The sequence below is a fragment of the Miniopterus schreibersii genome (assembly GCF_964146895.1).
Source record: "Miniopterus schreibersii genome assembly, chromosome: 4".
Lineage (NCBI taxonomy): Eukaryota > Metazoa > Chordata > Mammalia > Chiroptera > Miniopteridae > Miniopterus > Miniopterus schreibersii.
Genome location: NC_138105.1, coordinates 27889448 through 27910070, shown reverse-complemented (window position 1 = coordinate 27910070; position 20623 = coordinate 27889448). Strand labels below are relative to the sequence as shown.

General features: G+C 37.5%; 1 protein-coding gene across 5 annotated transcripts in view; it reads left to right on the top strand.

Moving 5' to 3' along the window:
• UIMC1 (ubiquitin interaction motif containing 1) overlaps positions 1–20623 on the top strand; it is a 90687-nt gene that overhangs the window by 26236 nt on the left and 43828 nt on the right. For 3 of the 5 annotated variants that reach the window (XM_081134635.1, XM_081134634.1, XM_081134636.1), the window contains exons 4-8: positions 5319–5443; positions 6404–6509; positions 6821–7560; positions 14373–14437; positions 16393–16469. In XM_081134635.1, coding sequence (XP_080990761.1) covers positions 5319–5443; positions 6404–6509; positions 6821–7560; positions 14373–14437; positions 16393–16469 — 1113 coding nt within the window. The remainder of the gene's footprint in view (positions 1–5318; positions 5444–6403; positions 6510–6820; positions 7561–14372; positions 14438–16392; positions 16470–20623) is intronic. The other 2 variants (XM_081134638.1, XM_081134637.1) reach the window with 1 other exon arrangement.

The window sequence follows — 20623 nt, the reverse complement described above, 5'->3', positions numbered from 1 at the left end:
AAGCTCTATTTCTACGTATTACAGCAGTCCCTTTTAACATTTCTTGCAATGCTGGTTTGATATTGCTAAACTCCTTTAGCCTTTTTTTGTCTGGGAAGCTCTTTATTTCACCATCTGTTTTGAATGATAGCCTTGCCGGATGGAGTATTCTTTGTTTCAGATCCTTGCTTTTCATTACATTGAATACTTCATGCTATTTCCGTCTGGCCTATAGAGTTTCTGATGAGAAATCAGCTGACAGCCTTATGGGAGCTCCTTTGTAGGTAACAGCTTGCTTTTCTCTAGCTGCCTTTAATATTCTCTCTCTGTCTTGAATTCTTCCCATTTTAATTATGATGTGTCTGGGCATGCTTCTCTTTGGGTTCTTGCTTGGGACACTCTGTGCTTCCTGAACTTGTGTGACTTCTTCCGTGACCAGGTTAGGGGAATTTTCTGCCATTATTTCTTCAAACAGGTTCTCTAACTCTTGCTTACTTTTGACCTCCACTGACACTCCTATGATGCGAATATTGTAATGCTTCATGTTGTCCCACAGCTCCCTTAGACTGTCCTGTTTTTTAATTGTTTTTTTTTTTTGGTTCTAATTAGGTGACTTTTTTCTACCCTCTCTTCTAATTTGCTGATCTGATCCTCAGCTTCCCCTGATCTGTTTATTCCTTCCAGTGTATTCTTTATTTCTACTATGTCATTCTTAATTTCTTGCATAGTTTCCATATCTTTTCTCATGCTGTTGAGCATCCTTATGACCAGTATTCTGAACTCGACACCTGGTAGATTGCTTATCTCCATTTCATTTATCTCTTCAGAGGAATTCTCATGTTCTTTCCTTTGGGGCTTGTTTTTTTTGTTTCCCCATTTTGGCTGCCTGCTCGGGTTTGTTTCCATGTATTAGGTAGATCTGCTAGGACTCCCAGTCTTTTGGATAATCACTGGTGCAGGCCAGTGTCAGACACTGTTTGTGACTGGCCTTGAGTACCCTGTTTGAAGCTTTCAGCAGTCCACAGCTTGTGGCTCCCTTTTCTGAGGCTGGGTGAAAAGGACCAAGATGTGTACCAAGGCCTGCTTTTCCAAGCCCTGGGTCCAGAAGCAAATCAGCAAAGATTCAAAGCACCCAGAGGCTGATTGTTATTCACAGTCTCTTAATGAGCCTCAGGCTGTAGAAACTCCACAGGGTGGGGTGAGAGTTTTCCAATAGGGTGGGGCAATTGCTTCCTCCCCTCCCCCCAGGCAAAAGCTGCCTGGATAGTAAATTTCTGCTCGAGAAAGATGTCCTCTGCAGTATGGGGGAATGGCTCAGCACAGGAGTCCAGATAGGTGCCCTCTGAGTTCTATCTCTAGAGTCCACAACCCTGGATTCTCCTCACACAGCTCTGGTCCTCTCTGCCCTCTCTCTGCCAGAGCCTAAGGTGAGTTGCTGCACACAAAACTTTGTGTGTTGGCCCTTTAAGAGGGTGCCTGCATATCCAGCTGCCTCTCCCTGGCAGATAGAAACCTGGCTGCTTTTCACAGCCAGATGTTATGTGGCCTCAGTTCTGGTGTTCTTGGCTGGGAAGCCTAGCTTGGGGTTTAGACCCCAGAGTTCTCAGTGGGAAGCCTCCACAGCCTAGGTATTTCTCGGGAACTTCAGCTGCTGCCTTTGGGAGCAGTTAACTAGTTTCTCCCAGGGCAGGCCTTGTTCAAAAGAACAGAGTACCCTGCCATATTTCAGAATAGTTTCTTTTTCCCCCTCCCTGTGGGATGTTCAAGAGGAATTTCTCCCCGTATTTATTGTGAGAACCTGGTTGAGCTCTTAGAGGTAAAACTCACAAAAGTGTAGGGCCCCCCTATGACTGAATCCCACTGGAGATTTTAACCTTAAACTTGTCCACACTGAGCCTTCAGTAATCTTTCAATTGCAGTTTATGTTTTCTTACCCCAGCACTGGCTTCTGTGGCAGTTTCCAGTATTGAATCTTTGCTCTGATAAGCCATGACTCCCTGTATTTCCTTGTCTGTCTCTCATTCTTAGGCGCAGAAGTTTGTCCTGTGTCCTCCCCTCTCAGGGATCCAAGAATTGTTGACTTTTCAGTCTATTCAGCTTTGTGCTTGCCGCTAATTAGGGCAGAGTGGCAACTTGTAAACTTACTTGTAGAACCAGAAATTGGTGTGTTGACCTCATTGTATTTTCACTTGGCTTTTACAGACTGTATCATTTTTATATGTCTTTATGGTTAGCACTTTGTTAACTCTTAAGTTAACATGCCATAATTTACTTAATCATTGCCTTGTTTTAGGCATTTAAGTCAATGCTCTTAAAGATAATAGTGTGGGTGAACATCTTTTTGTTTATAGCACTTTTCTTTTCAGTGATTGCTTAGGGTAAATTGCCAGATATGGTATCACTTTGAGAATGTGCATCTATAAAGGTTATGGCACAGTGCCTTATTGCTTTCAAAAGTGTTTTTTTTAAAAAATATTTTTTTATTGATTCTAGAGAGAGAGGAAAGGAGAGGAAGAGAGAGAAACATCGATGTGAGAACACCCATCTGCTGCCTCCTACATGCCCCCTACTGGGGATTGAGCCCACAACCTGGTCATGTGCCCTGACCAAGAATCTAACTGGTGACCTTTTGGTGCTTGGGTTGACACCCAACCAACTGAGCCACACTGGCCAGGGCTCATTGTGGTTTAATTTGAATTTCTCTGGTGATTAGTGATACTGAGTATCTTTTCATATGTCTGGCAGCCATGTGTATGTCCTCTTTGGAGAAATGTCTATTTAGGCCCTCTGCCCATTTTTTAATTGGATTGTTTGGGTTTTATTAGTGTTAAGTTATATGAGTTGTTTATAAATTTGGATATTAACCCCTTATTGGATGAATCATTGATGAGTGAATATCTTCTCCCAGTCAGTAGATTGTCTTTTTGTTTTGTCGATGGTTTCCTTTGCTGTGCAAAACCTTTTTAGTTTGATGTAGTCCCATTTGTTTATTTTTTTCTTTGGTTCCCTTGCTGGAGGATATATGTCAGAAAAAATATTACTAAGAGCAATGCCAGAGTTGACTGCCTATGGTTTTTTTCTGGGAGTTTTATGCATAGAACCAATTTTTTTATTCAAATTTTTTCTCTGTTTTATGCCATTTTCTATTTTGTTGATTTCTGCTTTTTATATTTTTTTCTACTTACTTCGGGTTAATTTCACTATTTTTTAAAAGTGTGAGGTTTGGATCAGATTTTAAACATTTTCTTTTCTAATGTGATCATGTAAAGTTATACATTTTCCTGTAAACATTGTATTAGGTGCATCCCATTAAGGTTATTTCAAATTCAGTTGGGTGCATTTTTTAATGTTTGGATTCAATTTTAGGGATCTACCATCCTTATAGATTTTATTTTACTTTTTAAAAATATGTATAACATTTATATGATTTTATAAGTCAAAGACATGCAAAAAGGTTTAGTCAAAGAAGTGTCACTCCCTCTCTTATCCCTTCCACCTTGTTCCCAACTGCCTGTAGGTAACCACTTGGATTAGTTTCTGACTTATCCTTTTTGTGTCACTATTTTAAAAAATGAGCAGGTATATGTATTTTTGTTGTTTCTCTTTGTTACACAAAATGTAGCATACTATGTATACCCTGTTTTGTACTTTGCTTTTTTTTTTTAACTTAATATTATATCCTTGAAATCATTATATTCCCATCCTATAGGTATCTTTCTTATTCTTTTTTTTTTTTTTTTACAGTTATATGTATGTATACCAGAGTTTATTCAGGGAATATCGTATGTTGATCATTAAGTAGATTCCAGTGTTTCACAAATTCAAACAATGCTGCAATGAAAAATGTACTGCATATTTATCTTTCTTTTTAAAATATATATCTTCATTGATTTCAGAGAGAGGAAGGGAGAGAGAGAGAGAGATAGAAACATCAATGATGAGAGAGTCATTGATCGGTTGCCTCCTGCACACCCCGACTGGGGATCGAACCCACAACCTGGGCATGTGCCCTGACTGGGAATTGAACCTCGACCTCCTCGATCCTAGGTCGATGCTTAACCACTGAGCCATGTCTGGCTGGGTTCTTTATTTTAATTGGAAGTATATCTTCAGAGAAAATTGCTACAATTGGGATTACTGGGTCATATATGTGACTTGTTAGACATCGCCAAAATCCGCTCCATAAACATTATACAAAATAGTGATGGTCTATCATTTTTTTAAAAAACATTTTTATTAGCTGCTATACTTCTTTAAAGAGAAACTTCTCTTTATTTGGTTACCCAGTAATATGGCTTGTGTAGGAAGAGTAAAACAAAAACTTAGTTCTCTATCTTTTTGTTTTTTTCTTTAATCCTCACTTGAGGATATTTTTTCCATTGCTTTTTAGAGAGAGTGGTGGGGGGGGAGGGGAGAGAGAGAAACATCAGTGTGAGAGAGACACTTGATTGGTTGCCTCCTGCAGCATGAGCCTGCAGCCGAGATGCGTGCTGTGCCTTTGGCCAGAATTGAACCCTGGACACTTCAGTCTGAGGGCCTACACTCTAACCCCTGAGCCAAACTGGCTAGGGTGCTCTATCCTTTTATTTACCAGTTTTCAAAATAATTGATTCACTAATGTTCTTAAACAATGACCAGTTAGTTGTGTGTTTTTTAAAGTATCATTATGAACTCATAGATTTAAACATGTTTAATGTGTTTTAATTCATTGCATTCATTAATGCTCCAGTTGTGGCCAGTGGGAAGTGATGTTTGGAGATCACATTCTGGTCATTAGGGATGGTCTTTTCTACTGGGTAAATAGTCCCACCAAGAGGATTCTGATGAGTAAATTATTCTGGTTAAATGTCAAGCATAAAGCAGTGTGATATGTAGCAGAAAGCCCTGAAAGCCTGTTCCTCTGTTTATTCATGCACCAAATATTTGAGTGTCTACCAGTTGCCAGGCATTCTTTTATACGGGTTGGACAAAAGTAGGTTAATAATAATAATAAATGGTACAATAATTGGTAAATGAAAAATAAAAGAATAAACTTTCATGTACTCATAACTGTAAACCTACTTTTGTCCACCCCTGTATGCTGAAGAAAACGGGGAACAAAATAGGCAAAAACTGCCTTCATAGGAGCTCACAGTCTAGTTGACCCAGGGTTCTTGGAACTTTTGCTACTGATCTTGGCTAACACCTTACTTTTGGGGGTTTTCTTCATTTATAAGATCATAAAATTGTATTAAATGGTCTGTAGTGTCTTCACTTGAAAAGTTTAATAACTCTATTCCTTGCCTTTATGCTTATTCATTTTTTGTGGTGTCCCTCCCCTCTCTTTCCTTGTCCTACAGAAATGACAGAAGAAGAACAGTTTGCTCTGGCTCTCAAAATGAGTGAGCAGGAAGCTAGGGAAGTGAACAGCCAGGAGGAGGAAGAAGAGGAGCTCTTGAGGAAAGCCATTGCAGAAAGCCTGAATGTAAATATGCTATGTTGAAAAAGTTTGTGAGGATTGATAAGCAATATTCTTTTACTTTTACAGTGTTATTTGCATTAGAAACTAGCTGTAGTAGTTTATAGGGTTTTCAACTAATGAATATTTCGCACAATTTTTAAAGCCAATGTTGAATTGTTGATAAACCTCATTTGAAGTGTTTTGCTAATTCCATATGAAAGGGTTTTTTTCCATCTCACAGATTTTCATTCCATGGCTTAAGAGAACCATAGTAGTTGGCAGCTTCTGAAAAGAATTGCCTATTACCAAGAAACCAAAAGGGGCAAGATAAAGAACTTACCTCTCCTGTTTTGTGGAGAGAGCAAAGAGAAGGAGAACTAGAGGTGGGTTATGGAGAGAAAGAATAGGCAGCTTAAAAAATTTTAAAGTAATGTTAAATCGTGATTTGAATATGCATAGTTGAAATTATTTTAAATGTGAAGGATATTTGCCAGTGGCAGATCTTGAGCCATTTATGCCATGTACTTCTCTATATTAGAAAAGGGTTTAGTATAGTGATCTAGGACAGTACTTTGTACATAGTAAGCATTCAGTATGCATTGTGGAATTCATTTGAATTGAGCATCTACATTTTATTTATTTTTTAATTTATCTTTATTGTTGAAAGTATTACAGATGTCCCCTTATTCCCTCTCCATTGACCCCCTCCACCCTGCATCTGCCCCACCCCCAGGCTTTCCCCATACCGTTGTCTATGTCCATGGGTTATACATTTATGCATATAAGTTCTTTGATTAATCTCTCCCCACCCACTTCCCCACCCCCGCCTTCCCTCTGAGATTCCTCAATCTGTTCCAGAGCATGTACATTTTAAAGACGAGAATCTCTTAGGGACAGTGGCCTCCCCTTTTTGCCCTTCCTGTGACCCTTCATGTATAGCTATTTTAATAATAAACCTGGTCTGGTGTGGGATCACTGTTTCAGAGTTGCCCGCCTTCTGATGCTTCTGCTACTAGATCTCGACCTCTGGCCAGTGGACCATCTTCACAGTCCCACCAAGAGAAAACCACAGACTTTGGGATCACTGAAGGCATGTCTCCCTGTTCTGACTCCTTGCACTCATCAAGTATAACCATATCACAGGGATTTCATGCTGAGAGTAGATATACAGAAGTTCCCCAAATTTCTTTGGTGGTATTAAAGAGGTTAAATCAGAAAGTAGTTGAGATCTCACTAATATCCAGCATACTTTTATCTCCAAGGAAAAGCCAACATTTGGTTAAACCCAAAGAAGAGCCTTTTTTACCCACATTATGTAGTTCTTGGTAAGTGAGAACTTACCAAGCCCTCTTAATAAAAAACAGTTTGTCCTTAGCCCTACTTTTTCTCAAATACCTACAGGCATATGGCAGCTGGTACCTCCATCACTGTTTAAAGGCTCACATATCAGTCAGGGAAACGAGGCTGAGGAAAGAGAGGAGCCTTGGGACCACACTGAAAACACTGAAGAGGAGCCGGTCTCTGGCAGCTCAGGAAGCTGGGACCAGTCAAGCCAGCCAGTGGTTGAGAATGAGAACGTTAAATGTTTTGACAGATGCACTGGCCACTTGGCTGAGCACACACAGTGTGGGAAGCCACAGGAAAGTACTGGGAGGGGATGTGATTTTTACGAAGCTGCCCAGGGTAGGGGGGACATATCTAGGCACTCTCTGCCTGCCTCAGCAAATGCCAAACGTCTCCAGAACAGTGGGGGCACTGTGCACTACTTCTGGGGTATTCCATTTTGTCCAGCTGGAATAGACCCTAACCAGTATACCAAGGTCATTCTCTGCCAATTGGAGGTTTATCAAAAGAGCCTGAAAATGGCTCAGAGGCAGCTCTTTAAAAAAAAAGGATTTGGGGAACCAGTGTTACCTAGACCTACTTCTCTGATCCAGAATGAATGTGGCCAAGGAGATCAGGCTAGTGAAAAAAATGAAGGCATCTCAGAAGATATGGGAGATGAAGACAAAGAGGAGGAGAGGCAGGAGTCTAGGGCATCTGTCTGGCACTCAGAAACCAAGGATTTCCAAGAAAGCCCAATTAAAAGCTTGAAAGAGAAACTTTTGTTGAAGGAAGAACCAACAACCAGTCATGGTCAGGTAAGGGTCAGTGATGCTGTGATTAAGGATGATTTATTTACAGAGTAAAGAAAGATTTTAGCTATTCTTTTTTGTGATCTATTCCCCCTTATTTTTAACAAAACACATGCCCACTATGGAAAATTAGGAAAGGACAAAAGATTGTAAAGAAGAAAAAATTACTCATGATCCCAGCACCTAGAGAGACAGTCATCATTTCTGTGCATATAAAAATACTTTTTCTGTTTAATTTTTCAACAAAATGAAAATTTCTGTATAAGCTTTGTTTCTTTCCCCTACTTAATAGTTTATCTTAGATCTTTTCCTATTTATTAGCTATATTTGAAAATATTTTATCATATGAATGTACCATAATTTATTCTTTTGTGTTTTAAAATTTATATTATTTCTAAGAAGTTAAGTTTTTGAATGGGTAACAATGTTCATGTGGCTCAAAATTTAAAAAGATGTAAATAAAACATCTATGTCTTCGGTCCTTATCCCCAGCCAATCAATTTCTCTCTCTGGAGTGAACCTTTATGACTAGTTTTCTAGTGTGTCCTTTCAAGATATTTTATGTAGTACAAGCAACTTCCTTTACACAGATCACAGCATTGTCTACATATTTTTCTGCACTGTGCTTTTTTCACTTAATATCTCAGATCATTTCATAACAGTACATAAGGAATTTCTCTCATTTTTTTTTTTTTTTTGCATGTGTAATACACCATGTATGGGTAAGCTTTATTTTTAAAATTTATTTATTGATTTGTGTGTGAGAGAGAGAGATATCAATTTGTTGTTCCACTTATTTCTGCATTCATTTGTTGCTTCTTGTATGTGCCCTGATCGGGAATTGAACCTGCAAGCTTGGTGTTTCAGGATGACGCTCCAACCAACTGAGCTACTTGGTCAGGGCTGGATGAGTTTTATTTTATCCAGTGCTTCTATTGGTGGACATTTAGGTTATTTCCAGTATTTTACTATTACAAAAGCTACTGCAGCGATTATTGTAGAGGAGATGTTTCATTCACATGGGAGATATTTGTAGAATAATTTGTTGTAGATGTAATTAGTGGATCAAAATATATATGCATTTACAGTTTTGTTAGCAGTTGTCAAATTTTCTATCGGTAGAGGTTGACTAAACCTACACTCACTGCAATGTATGAGTACAAGCTTCCCCATACCCATACCAATACAGTAGTATTAGGGCTTCTTGATCTTTTTTAATCTTGAGAGATGAAAAATATTCTCTTAATGCAGCCTTAATTTGCATTTTTCTTATTATGTGTGTAGTTAAGACTCATTTGTATTTCCTTTTCTGTGTTTAGATCTTACAGGCATTTTTCTTTTTGAGAATCTTTTTCTTAGTGGTTTGTAGGCATTCTTTCTTTCTTTCTTTATTTTATTTTTTAAAATATATCTTAATTGATTTCAGAGAGAGGAAAGGAGAGGGAGAGAGAGAGATAGAAACATCAACGACAAGAGAGTCATTGATCGAGTCCACAACCTGGGCATGTGCCCTGACCTGGAATCGAACCCCGATTGCCTGGATCCTAGGTCAACGCTCAACCGCTGAGCCACGCCCGGTCGGGCTAGGCATTCTTTATATATTAGGGGAACTGGTCCTTTGTGATGTGAAGTACAGATAGTTTTCCAGTTTAACCTCCCCCATAATGGTCTATTTCTAATTTTGCTTGTGGTAATTTCCTATAATTTAATGAAAACAGCCCCTTGTTTGGGGACATTTAGGTTGCATTTTTAGTTTTTTCTGACATACCTAGATTGTATTATGTATGAAAGCTTATATTTAGTTTTGTTCTCTGAATATTATAAAAACAATTATATAATTTCAAAATTTATAAACTATAGAGTATTGTGTTTTATGACTTTATTGTTTTTTGTTGCTATTTCTGTTTTTGGTTTTGTTTTGCTGTTATCGTATTTGTTCTCTTATGATAAGGGTTCAAGAAATGGTAGCTATGAGCAATTTCATAGCTTAGTGTACAGAGTATGGATTTGAAGTTTGAATTTTGACTTTTTTGCTTTAGTAACTGTGTGCCCTTGAGCAAACCATATAATACTCTGAATCTAAATTTTTTACAACTGTAACATGGGAATAGCAAGTCAGTAGTTATAATGATTAAAATGAGTTAAGTGCCTAATATAATGCTTAGGACATTCAGTAAATGGTAGTTCTCTCCAAGGGACCAGAAGGTCATTCCTCGAGAGTACCTATGGGAATCATTCTTCCCTAGCATCCTCTTCATCCACGTATGGAAAGATTGCTGTATGTGAAGAGAAAGCATTTTTCGTAACAGTACTTCGAGTGACTTGACTCTTTTCCAAATGAAAGCTTATGCTTATAATAACATGTTTCATTTCTTAGTTTTTTGCATTTTAGAGATGCTTCCCCTTCAAAGAATAAACTAGCTCTATAATGATTTATTATAATTCAAGTTGTTAGCTTGAGAGATTCCAGGGGCCAGAGTTCTAGAGCATAGACTTGTCAAGTTCTGAGGTTTGAAAGCAGTGCCTTTGGAATAGCGTGGACGTGGTCAGGCTCTAGTGCCTGGCCTTATTAGAGTGAAGTTCTTTTACTTCATGAACAGACCACAAAATACTACAAATAGTATTAATTGGGACTATTTGGCTATAACAAATAAAATCAAGCTATCTTAATTAAAAAGAGGACTTTATCATAAAGAAACATGGTGCCTCATAAATTCTAAAACAGGATGGTAACCAAGCTGGGAGAAGGTACTGAGTCTAGAAAATCATATGTAATTTTTCTGTATCTCAATGCTATATTGTATTTACTTCATTTCCCCCCCTGCAGACTGTCTTCCTTTGCTTTTCTGTTTTACATGGTAGGTAGAAAACACTGGTCCTACAGCTCTCAAACTTAAATACAGATTATAGGAGATTTATTCTCTCCCCGTGCAATCTCAGATTTCTAGGGAAGGAACTTATGGCCCATTTGAGGTTAATAGTCCTCACCAGAACAGTTGGCTGCAGCCTGAAGTGGGTATGTGTCAAATTGTACAAATGGCTGTGATGCTATAATGCAGTGGTTGGGGTGAGGGGCAGTCCTCAGTAAAAGGAGACCAGGCAGACAATCTAGTGAGTATCCAGTGTAGTCATTAAATTAATTTTAGAGATCACTTAGAACTATTGAAAAATGTTCAAAAGTTGTAAGAATAAAGTTGAGCCCTAGCCGGTTTGGCTCAGTTGTTAGAGCATCGGCCCTCGGACTGAATGGTCTCAGATTCAATTCCAGCCAAGGGCACTAGCCTTGGTTGCAGGCTCAGTCCCCAGACCTAGTCGGGACTCGAGCGGGAGGCAACCAATTGATGCGTTTCTCTCCCTCCCCGCCCTTCTGCTCTCTCTGAAAAGCAATGGAAAAAATATCCTCGGGTGAGGATAAAAAAGAATAAAGTCGAGCCCAGCCCGCCTGGTTCAGTGGTTGAGAATCAACCTATGATCCAGGAGATTGAGGTTCAATTCCCGGTCAGGGCACATGCCCAGGTTGTGGGCTCGATCCCCAGCGGGGGCGTGCAGGAGGCAGCTGATCATTGACTCTCATCATTGGTGTTTCTATTTCTCTTCTTCACCCTTCCTCATTCTGAAATCAATTAAAAAATAAAAACAAAAAATAAAGTCGAAAGCATCCACAATTCTACCATCTAGTGATATATTCCTTCTTTTTTTCTATAGCTGTTTTTTGTATGGTTTAGATCATATTTTTGTCTTTTAAAGTTAACATGTAAACATTTTCTTATAATGTTAAAATTATTTATAGATTTTATTTTTAATGACTAATCTGGCTTATGAACTTACTGTATTTTAAATATTTTTCTATTGCTAGATATTTTGGTTGTGATAAACATCTTTCTAAATAAAATTTTCTTTATTTAAAATTAGTGTCCTTAGGGATAGGGTACCAGAAAAATGCTGGGTTAAATTATGAACATAAAGATTTATTACTTATTGCTAGATTGATTTTCAGAAAGATTGCTCAAATTTGTACTCCTTCCTTCCAGCAGTGTATCAGAATACCTACTGCACTGTAACCCTGCCAACATAGAATAGTATCTTTTTTAAAAAAAGAACATATCTTTATTGATTTCAGAGAGAGGGGGGAGAGGGAGAGATAGAAACATCAATGATGAGAGAGCAATTGATCAGCTACCTCCTGCACTCCCCACTGGGGATCGAGCCCACAACCCAAGCATGTGGCCTGACTGGGAATCGAACTGCGATTTCCTGGATCACAGGTTGATGCTCAACTACTGAACCATGCTGGCCAGGCTAGATTAGTATCTTTTTAATTGTATAGGCAAATAGTGAAAGTGTTATGATTGTAATTTCACCTCCTGTCTTGGTCTTTTGCTTTTAGGAACTGTGGGTAGAAATAATTTGTTTTTTAAAAATATTTTCTGTTGATTTTGGTTTTGCTGGAGTTGCCCACGTTTGAGACTATTTGGTTGATAGAGATAGCAAGACAGTCCCAGAAGTAGGGATTCAGAAAAACGTTCACCCTAGGGCAGATTACTTAGTCTATATGAAGGTTATAAAAGTTTTAGAATCAGATGTTAACTGGTTTCTGGCATCACTGAGATAATAGGGAAATTATTAATGAAGATGGAGAGATTATCTTGGTGACTGTACAGCAGGGAGGTGGAGGGTAGTATATTAAAGTGATCACTATTTTTCAGTGTCCGATCTTTAATTTTTCAGTTCAGATACTGGAATTTGTTTACCAGAAATGATCAAATTGTGTGGGGGTATGATAACTGACTTGACTAACCAAACTTCAAGCTGACACGAACACCAAATGACAGTTTGTTAATTTATTATGGAAGAGAGACATTTTTAGTGACTGGAATACTCAGGTCCATCATCTACTGTATCTCTTCCTAGGATGAGGTATATGGAAAGCTGAAATAGTAATCAGAAAATGGAAATTTTAAGAGATGATTTAACTAGTTTGTGGAAAGACTTGATAAGCTACCAGTGCCTAACAACAGAGGACATTTCTTTGGTGACCAGATGATATGTCTATTTACTTTTACTTCCCAGGCCATCGTGTTGAAGGCACTGCTTGATTCTGGATCTTTGAATTTTTCTTTTGTAGATTTTTGTGTGAACTATCCTTTTCCCATTAATGTACTTCTTCAGGCAGAATGCTATGTCTTGATTGGGCCACACTTTCCTTAGTTAAAGTTATATTGCTATCATGCTTCCCAGTCCACCTTGATTAAATTTGGGTATTTGAATCAAGTTTTGTTTGCTTGTTTCACTGTGTTATTTTCATATTCTGGAAGAACCTCACTTTACCACTGTCTTCAGATTACTGCTATTGAGGTACAAGTTTAGAAATTTAAAACGACTTCTTGAAATGAAGACATTCTTGGGATATTTCAAAATGGTTGGGAAGAAGATCATTTGAGGAAGCAACAGAACAGTAGTGATAAGAGCATGGATTTTGGAGTTAGATAGGTCCTAGTTCCATTTTTGACCAAGTCTGTGATTTTGGGCAAATTATCAAACCTGTCAAAGTTTCACTTCCCTCATTTCTAAAATAATCATTTCCTCAAAAGTTCTTGTTAGGAGTAAAGGTGATTGTCATAGGCATGGCATATAATAGGTGCACAATAATCTTTTTTTAAAAAAGATTTTAAAACTTACTCTGGGAAAGGTAGAGATGCTTTAGCCAAATGTAGAAGTTGAGGTATCTTACAACTTCTTAGTGCCTTGATTGCTTCTGAAGCCCAAGGCTTAGTGGACACTAGGTGTCAGTATTTAATTTTTTTTGAGATTTCAGGAATGAAACTGGTTTGTCACTACTGAATTCAGACAAATAGGTGAAGTATTTATTGCTGTTGTATTTAGTACTTCTGACAGTTTGTTCAACCCTTATTTTTCATAATGGCTACATTACTGATCATTGTACAGCTTTATCTTCCCTTTGACAAGGGATTCCTGTTTTTTAGTATATTTCATCATTTACCTGAGTAGTAGAGAGATGCCTAACTTGTTTAGGTTATTTATACCCTACTAGGAGATGGTTTAAATTTCAGCCAGTAGCTTTACATCTATTGGAAGAAGCCTTACAGCCCAGGACTTCCTCAGAAGTCCACCTAAGTCAGCAGTAGCTGCTTTTTCTGTGTTCTTCTGTGCACCTACATTTAATGAGTTGATATTTGCAACAACTCTACCATTAATCAAAGAAAATAGTCTTTTTCTTATCCAGTCTCCCTATCTGTTATATTTCTAGTAAAAGGAATCTTTATAACCTTCCTTTTGGGATGTTCTCTGTTATGACTCTGTTGTGCCCAGAGAGATGTCATTCATTGATTGCAGTGTTTTTCCCAACTCAGTATTTCCCATGAAAACTGGACTTTTCTCTCTATCTCCTCCTCCAACAACAAAAGCTTTATAATGCTTTTCTGAAATCATAATTCACTTGACTCACCAATTCATATTTATATCTTGCATTTACAAAGTGCATGACATATCTTACCTTGTTCAATTCTTATAGCACTGTGAGGCAATTGTTAATACTCATTTTAAGATGAGGAAACAGATTTAGATGTGACTTACCCAAGATTACAAAGTTAACAGGTGATTCACCCATGATTTAAATCTCAGTCTTTTGACTCCACAGGATATGCTCTTTTTACTGAAACTTACTGACACTGTAAAATGTTATTCACATTGCTAACTGCTGAGTGGTAATGTTGAACAATTAGTTTTTTCTTAAAAAACGGAAGAGAAACTAGTTCATCTGTGCCTCAGTATTTAGGATGTTATGTATTTCTCTGCAGTCTTCCCAAGGGCTATTTGCTGAGGAAACTTCTGAAGAAGGAAACTCTGAACCTGCCTCACAAAGGTAAGATTATATGTTATGGGTCTGAATTCTCCTCTGATGGTGCCAGAGTAAGAGAGATGAACCACATGAGTGAGACTTGGGGGACAGCTTGCCAGGGATTTTTTTAGCTCTTTTACAAGTACAGACTCGGAGAAATCATTGTCTTCTATATGCATCTCATATAAACCTAGAGTATTTGGGTGGAAGAAATATTGGGGCTTTTTTTGTTGGTTTTCTTGTCCAATCCTGTCATCTAGTACAAATCCCATTTACACTGTTTCTGAACAGTGGTTACATCCTGCTTTTCTCTTAACCACTCCGCTAGCTTCCTAAGCCAATGTGAAGGCTCTAACCTGATTTCTTTACATTCCTTCTAGTTCTATCCCCTTTGTTTTCTCTGCTTATGCTTATTTTACCCAAATATCTAAACCATATCATCTTTTAAGTCTGCTCTTAAGACATACCTCCTCTTTGAAGCCTTCATATTATTCAGGCCACACACAACCTGTATCACTCTCACTCCCTATCCTGTGCCACTTTTCATCTGATTATATCTCATCTGTCCCTTAAATGGTACTATTTGTATTACCTCCTTAATTATTTTTGCTGATTGATTGATGAGGTTACTTTCCTAGGTCTTCTCACTTTAATATATAAGTAGGTGATTGGTTATAAACTGTATTATTAGCTGGATCAGGCTTCCAATAGCTTTTCCCTTTATCTGGTAGTTGACCTTTGGGGATTACTCTGTCTCCCATATGGAAGTAGAAGGCCAATTGCCATTTGCTGTAATTTAGTTGGTGTTCTTAGGTTTTTGGTTAATAGGAGTAGGTATTTCTTCCTGAGTTGAAGCATATGGCTTTGGTTTGATTCTCCTGCTGTTAAGACAGTTTTGGAAGTGATTTGAACTGGAGTAGGCCTTCTGCTTCCTGCAGGCCTCTTTGCTTTGTTGTAGTGAGCCTTGTGCAGAGCAGATGTAGGTTTTAATAAACAATTATATGCTTTTCACCAGGAGAGAGTTGGAACTGCAGGCAATGTGGTTTGACTTCAGATTGATTAGTCTATTTTATAAATGTCAGCAAATTGTTTTGTGATGGACCCTTTGAATAGAGCAGAGTAAACTGTCTGGTTTGGGTTTATAACAAATGCTATGAAATGTTTTAGTTAGAGAGAGAAATCACTTGTGGTTTTCTATCAGGATTTAGTTATTTATCACAAATCAGTAGTGGTTATTTTCTCTGTGGTTCTTGGTTGATGTGAAGATTTGTGTCCTCTTGTAAACTTGATCAAACTAATCATAAAGCTCTATGAAGCAGGTGCTCAGATCTCTTAGCCATGTGTTCTTGTGTTAGAAGAGATTGCACTCCATGAAGAGGCAGGGTAAACCAGGAGGTCAGATGAGGACAGCCATTCATAATTATGTTTTTCTCAGAAGAGATTTTCAGATTTTGTGGGCAGATTTTTGCTGCGCCAGTTTGGAATTATATCTTATTTTTGTTGCCTACAAAGCCACATCTTGAGATAAAGAAGAAATTTAACAGCAAGGTGCTGGAAAAGCTAGTGTGTTGTCAGGAGAATCTTCATATTTTCTCTCATGAGTTTACAAATCTCTAGTTTTCGGAAGGCTGAGATGGAGGCTCTGAAACACCTTTGACATCCTTATATTGGAATGCAGTTTTTGTCTTCTGTGATATTCATAGATAGTCCTTACCCTTCAACCTTCTTTTGTGAAGACTCTAAAAGGGGGTTCTTTTCATTCAGGAATTTCACTGGAACCAAATTTGTAAGCATGTTTATTTCCCCTATTTTTGGCCGGAGTTTTCACTACCGTTTCCTTGCTTCCCTGTTGAGCCTTTTTGGTATTGGACAGCAGGTATCAGATTACTTGTGGCTTTGTGAATGACTTACCATTGCTTTAGGTGCTATGTTCTGATTTATTTTACTGGGAATTCATTTGGGGATTGGTTCTTTTCCAGCATTGCTGCTTTGACCAGTAAGAGAAGCTTAGTCCTTATGCCAGAGAGTTCTGCAGAGGAAATCACTGTGTGTCCTGGTAAGCACCCCATGTGATTTGACTGAATTTCTGATCCCTAGCTGTCTTTGTGCTATTAATTTGCCTGACTTTTCCACCCCACTCCCAGGATGTTTATGTGTGATTGATGTGTTTGTGTATCACCACACACATACATATGTATATACCATACATATTCACACACATACACTTTTTTTTTTAATAGACATTGGCTCTGATTCTCAACCATTTCTCAGAGATATTTGAGTTTTGAAATTAACATGGCTCGTTTGTTGTCTTTGCTGACCAGCCTCATCAGAGATGGCAGCAAAGTATCAGGAATAGGATGCAATTGTACATTCAGAGCCAAGAGGACGTTATGTTGGTTTTGGTTTATGGATTCTCAAAGTTGGGCTGTCCTTAAATCTGCCTGTCATTGAGCAGATTTTTCTCAGAGGCTTTTACTAGTTAGTTTTACATTGCCACTCATTGCATAGGGAATCAAGAAATTGAATTTTGTGCATAGTTCTATCATTGACTTATATTTTTAATCTCAGACAAGATACTTAAACTGTTTAAATTCTATACTTTGATTTTTGTTAATTATAAAGATGAAAAGATATGTGTACCTTGCTTTAGATACAAGAGCTCTTCATTCAAAGATGCACATGCATAGATTTTGATATATAAATAATTTTAGATGGATTAGGGTCCCACGATCTAAGAGAACTTTTGGGTTGAATTATTCTGTGCTATGAAGAATTATTTTGTGTTAAGAACCACATTTCATCTCTACAATTAACATATGTAAGCAATTTGTTTTAGCTTGTATTTTTTGTTTTTGCTTTTCTTAAATGTTGGGCCCATTGTATTTATCAGTAACCTTATTTGTGTGAGATTGAATTACTTCCTATTAATGTTTAAACTCTTGGGCAGCAAGTGTTGTACAAATATTATCATAAGTCATATCTAGTTTTCCCCTGGGAAAATCTGTCAGGGTCAGAAAGACTAGTGTAAACCAAGTTTGAGTTTTTGTGGAAAAATAGTTGAAAGAAATCAAGGAAACTCTTTAGTCCTGTAAATATTTTTAAACATTTGACAGCATATCATTAAGATCTTTTTTACTCATTTTAAAGTTTGACTCTGTTGATTTTAAAAAAAAAATGTTTTTATTGATTTTCGAGAGAGAGGAAGAGAGAGATAGAAACATTGATGAGAGAGAAACAACATCAATCGGCTGCCTCCTGTATACCCCCTACCGGGGATCGAGACTGCAGTCCGGACATGTGCCCTGACTGGGAATCGGACCAGGGACCTATTGGTGCATGAGACGACTCTCAGTCCACTGAGCCACACTGGCAGGGCTCTATGTTGGTTTTTATTGAAAGTGGTTTCTTAATTTGTTTGAAATGTTTTTGGATTATTGACTACTGAGAAGCCCCACTATCAAGTGCTCCAGTTTTGGCAGGAGCACTTAGGAATGTTGTGCTATCTCTGTGAAAAGAAAGCTTTACCCCCCCCCCTCTGTTTAGGACTTCTGACTTATGCCATTCTGCTCAGAGTCACTCACTCAGTCTGTCTCTTTAGGTTGATGGCATGTGACATCACCCTGGGATCTCACAGGAGAAACCTGCAAATACAATAATCTTGAAAGCCCTGGTTAATAAGAGAGGAAAAAGCAAGCCCTTTATGACTGAGGTTAGATAACTTAGATCATGACTTGTCACTAGCCTGCTAATTAAGTCCAGCTGTTTGCTGACACAGCCACTTTTAAATGAAATCACAAAAGGTTTTCATAACCTGTTCCTTTTGCTAAGAAAGTATAACCCCTTCTTCATGGAGTCAGACTCCTGAGTCTCTAAATATATATATAATTCTTCTAAATATATAATTTAAAAGCTGTGCATTTAAATTGCCTGAAAACTTTGTTCTAAATGGGCGAAACACAGATTGGGTATAGTAGTCCATCTTATTTCATTTTACAGATTTCTGATTGTCCTGATATTGAAAATTATAGCATCCTTTTAGAGTTACTCACTTTGTTGAAGAAGCAGATTTATAGCTTTATGTCCACATTGTGCATGACAGTAGCTTTGTTTATTTCTAAGGAGCTAATGCCCTCTTAAGTTGCTTTTACAGTTGAACATTTCAGCCATTTACAGAAAGCTTAAAGACTTTATTATTACTGTAATGTAAGCAGTGAGCAGTTATTTTCTGATAGACTGAATGTCTCTTTTGGTAATATTTCTCAGGGAAACTTGACAAAAAATTTGAAGTTTATGTACTGTAATCCCTTTTTCAACAAGGTGGTAAAATTTTGTATGTGTGTGTATCCAATTTTCAAAAAATTGTGATTTATTAAAATATATTAAACATGCCCGGCCGGGTGTGGCTCCGTGGTTGAGCGTCGACCTGGGATCCAGGTGATAGGGGTTTGATTCCCGGTCAGGGCACATGCCTGGGTTGTGGGCTCGATCAGTGACTCTCTCATCATTGATGTTTCTATCTCTCTCTCTTCCTCTCCTTTCTTCTCTCTGAAATCAATAAAGATATATTTAAAATATATATATATAACACTAGAAATGTATTTAATCCTTTTTTGATGATTGAGAAGATATCTCAGTATCTTGCTGGTTCTTTATTTGCTCAACATTTGCAATTTATTTTATTTGAGAAGCACAGAAGTACAAGTTAGATGTATAATGTGTATAGTGTAGATCACAGAACTTACTGGATTTGTGTTCTGAGATAAATTTCTTTTCCAGATTTATTGTCCTTCTTTGAAATATAGTTACTGTTCTTTTGTTATATTAAGAAATAGGGGGCTATACCAGAGGTTGGCAAACTTGTTCTATAGCAGGCTAGATAGTAAATATTTAGGCTTTGTGGGCCATACAGTTTTTGTTGAAATTCAACTCTGCCATTTTAGCACAAAAGCAACCATAGACAATACAAAGAAGAATGAACATGGCTGTGTTCAACTAAGTATTTATTAACAAAACCAGGCAGCTGGCTGGGTTTAGCCCATGAGCTAGATGGTATGCTGAACCCTGAATTGTGACACTAAGAGGGACCTCATCTTTCATCTCCATATTTCCAGTAATTTGTACAGTGCCTGGAACTTGTTGAATAAATATTTGTTGAATTAGTGTTGAATGAATAGATGCTGTTTAAAGAATATATTAAAGAAAGGCATATCTTTGTTCAGAATGTATTTTCTATTTCTGCTTCCAAATTTTTGTCATCTCTAATCATCCTTTACCTCAGAACTAACATTGGCAGGATTTTGTTTTCTGTCAAAATAAATATACTTTAAAAGCACAACTATGCTGGAAAGAAGCCAAGTGGATTAATTGATGAATGGATAAACAAACTGAAATATCCATACAGTGGATTACTATACTAAATGAAAGAAATCAGACACAAAAGACGACATACCATGTAACATCTAGAAAAAGCAAAACTACAGCGACGTAAAGTAGACTGGTGATTGCAAGGAGCCAAGTGGGAGAGGATTGAGTACAAAGGGGTACACTTTTGGGGTGATAGAAAGGGAGAATTTTTGGGGGTGTTAGAAAGGTTTTATATCTTGGTTGTGGTGGTAATTATATGGTATAACTGATACATGTATAAATTTTATATATTTGTCAAAACTCATCAAATTCTATGTAGTAAACCATCGATTTTGTGGACCTTGATCTAACAGACTTCAGATTTAATGGGCAGAATTTCCAGTCCATATGTCATGTGTGAAAATCAACACCCTGTTAATTTTCAAATGCTTTTATTAACCAAGATTTGCTTACAATTAAGTTAACAGGTTATTTTTTTCTTAGTTCATTGTTATTTTTAACATTTTATTAAATAGACCATATGTTGGAAAAAACACTAGTAATTTTGCTGACATAAATAAATATTACATATCTACAACTATAGTCTACATACAGTGGTACCTCAGTTTTCGAATGTAATCTGTTCTGGAAGACTGAGTTCTGAAATGTTTGAAAACTGAGGGATCAACAGCCAACAGCTAGGCCTCAGAATCTTGCCCTCAGCAGAAGCCATGTAGCATGTTTGACTTCCGAGACATGTTTGAAAACCGAAGGGTTTACTTCTGGATTTATGGTGTTCATAAACTGAAATGTTCGTCAATGGAGACGTTCGAAAACTGAGGTACCACTGTATTTAAATCCAAG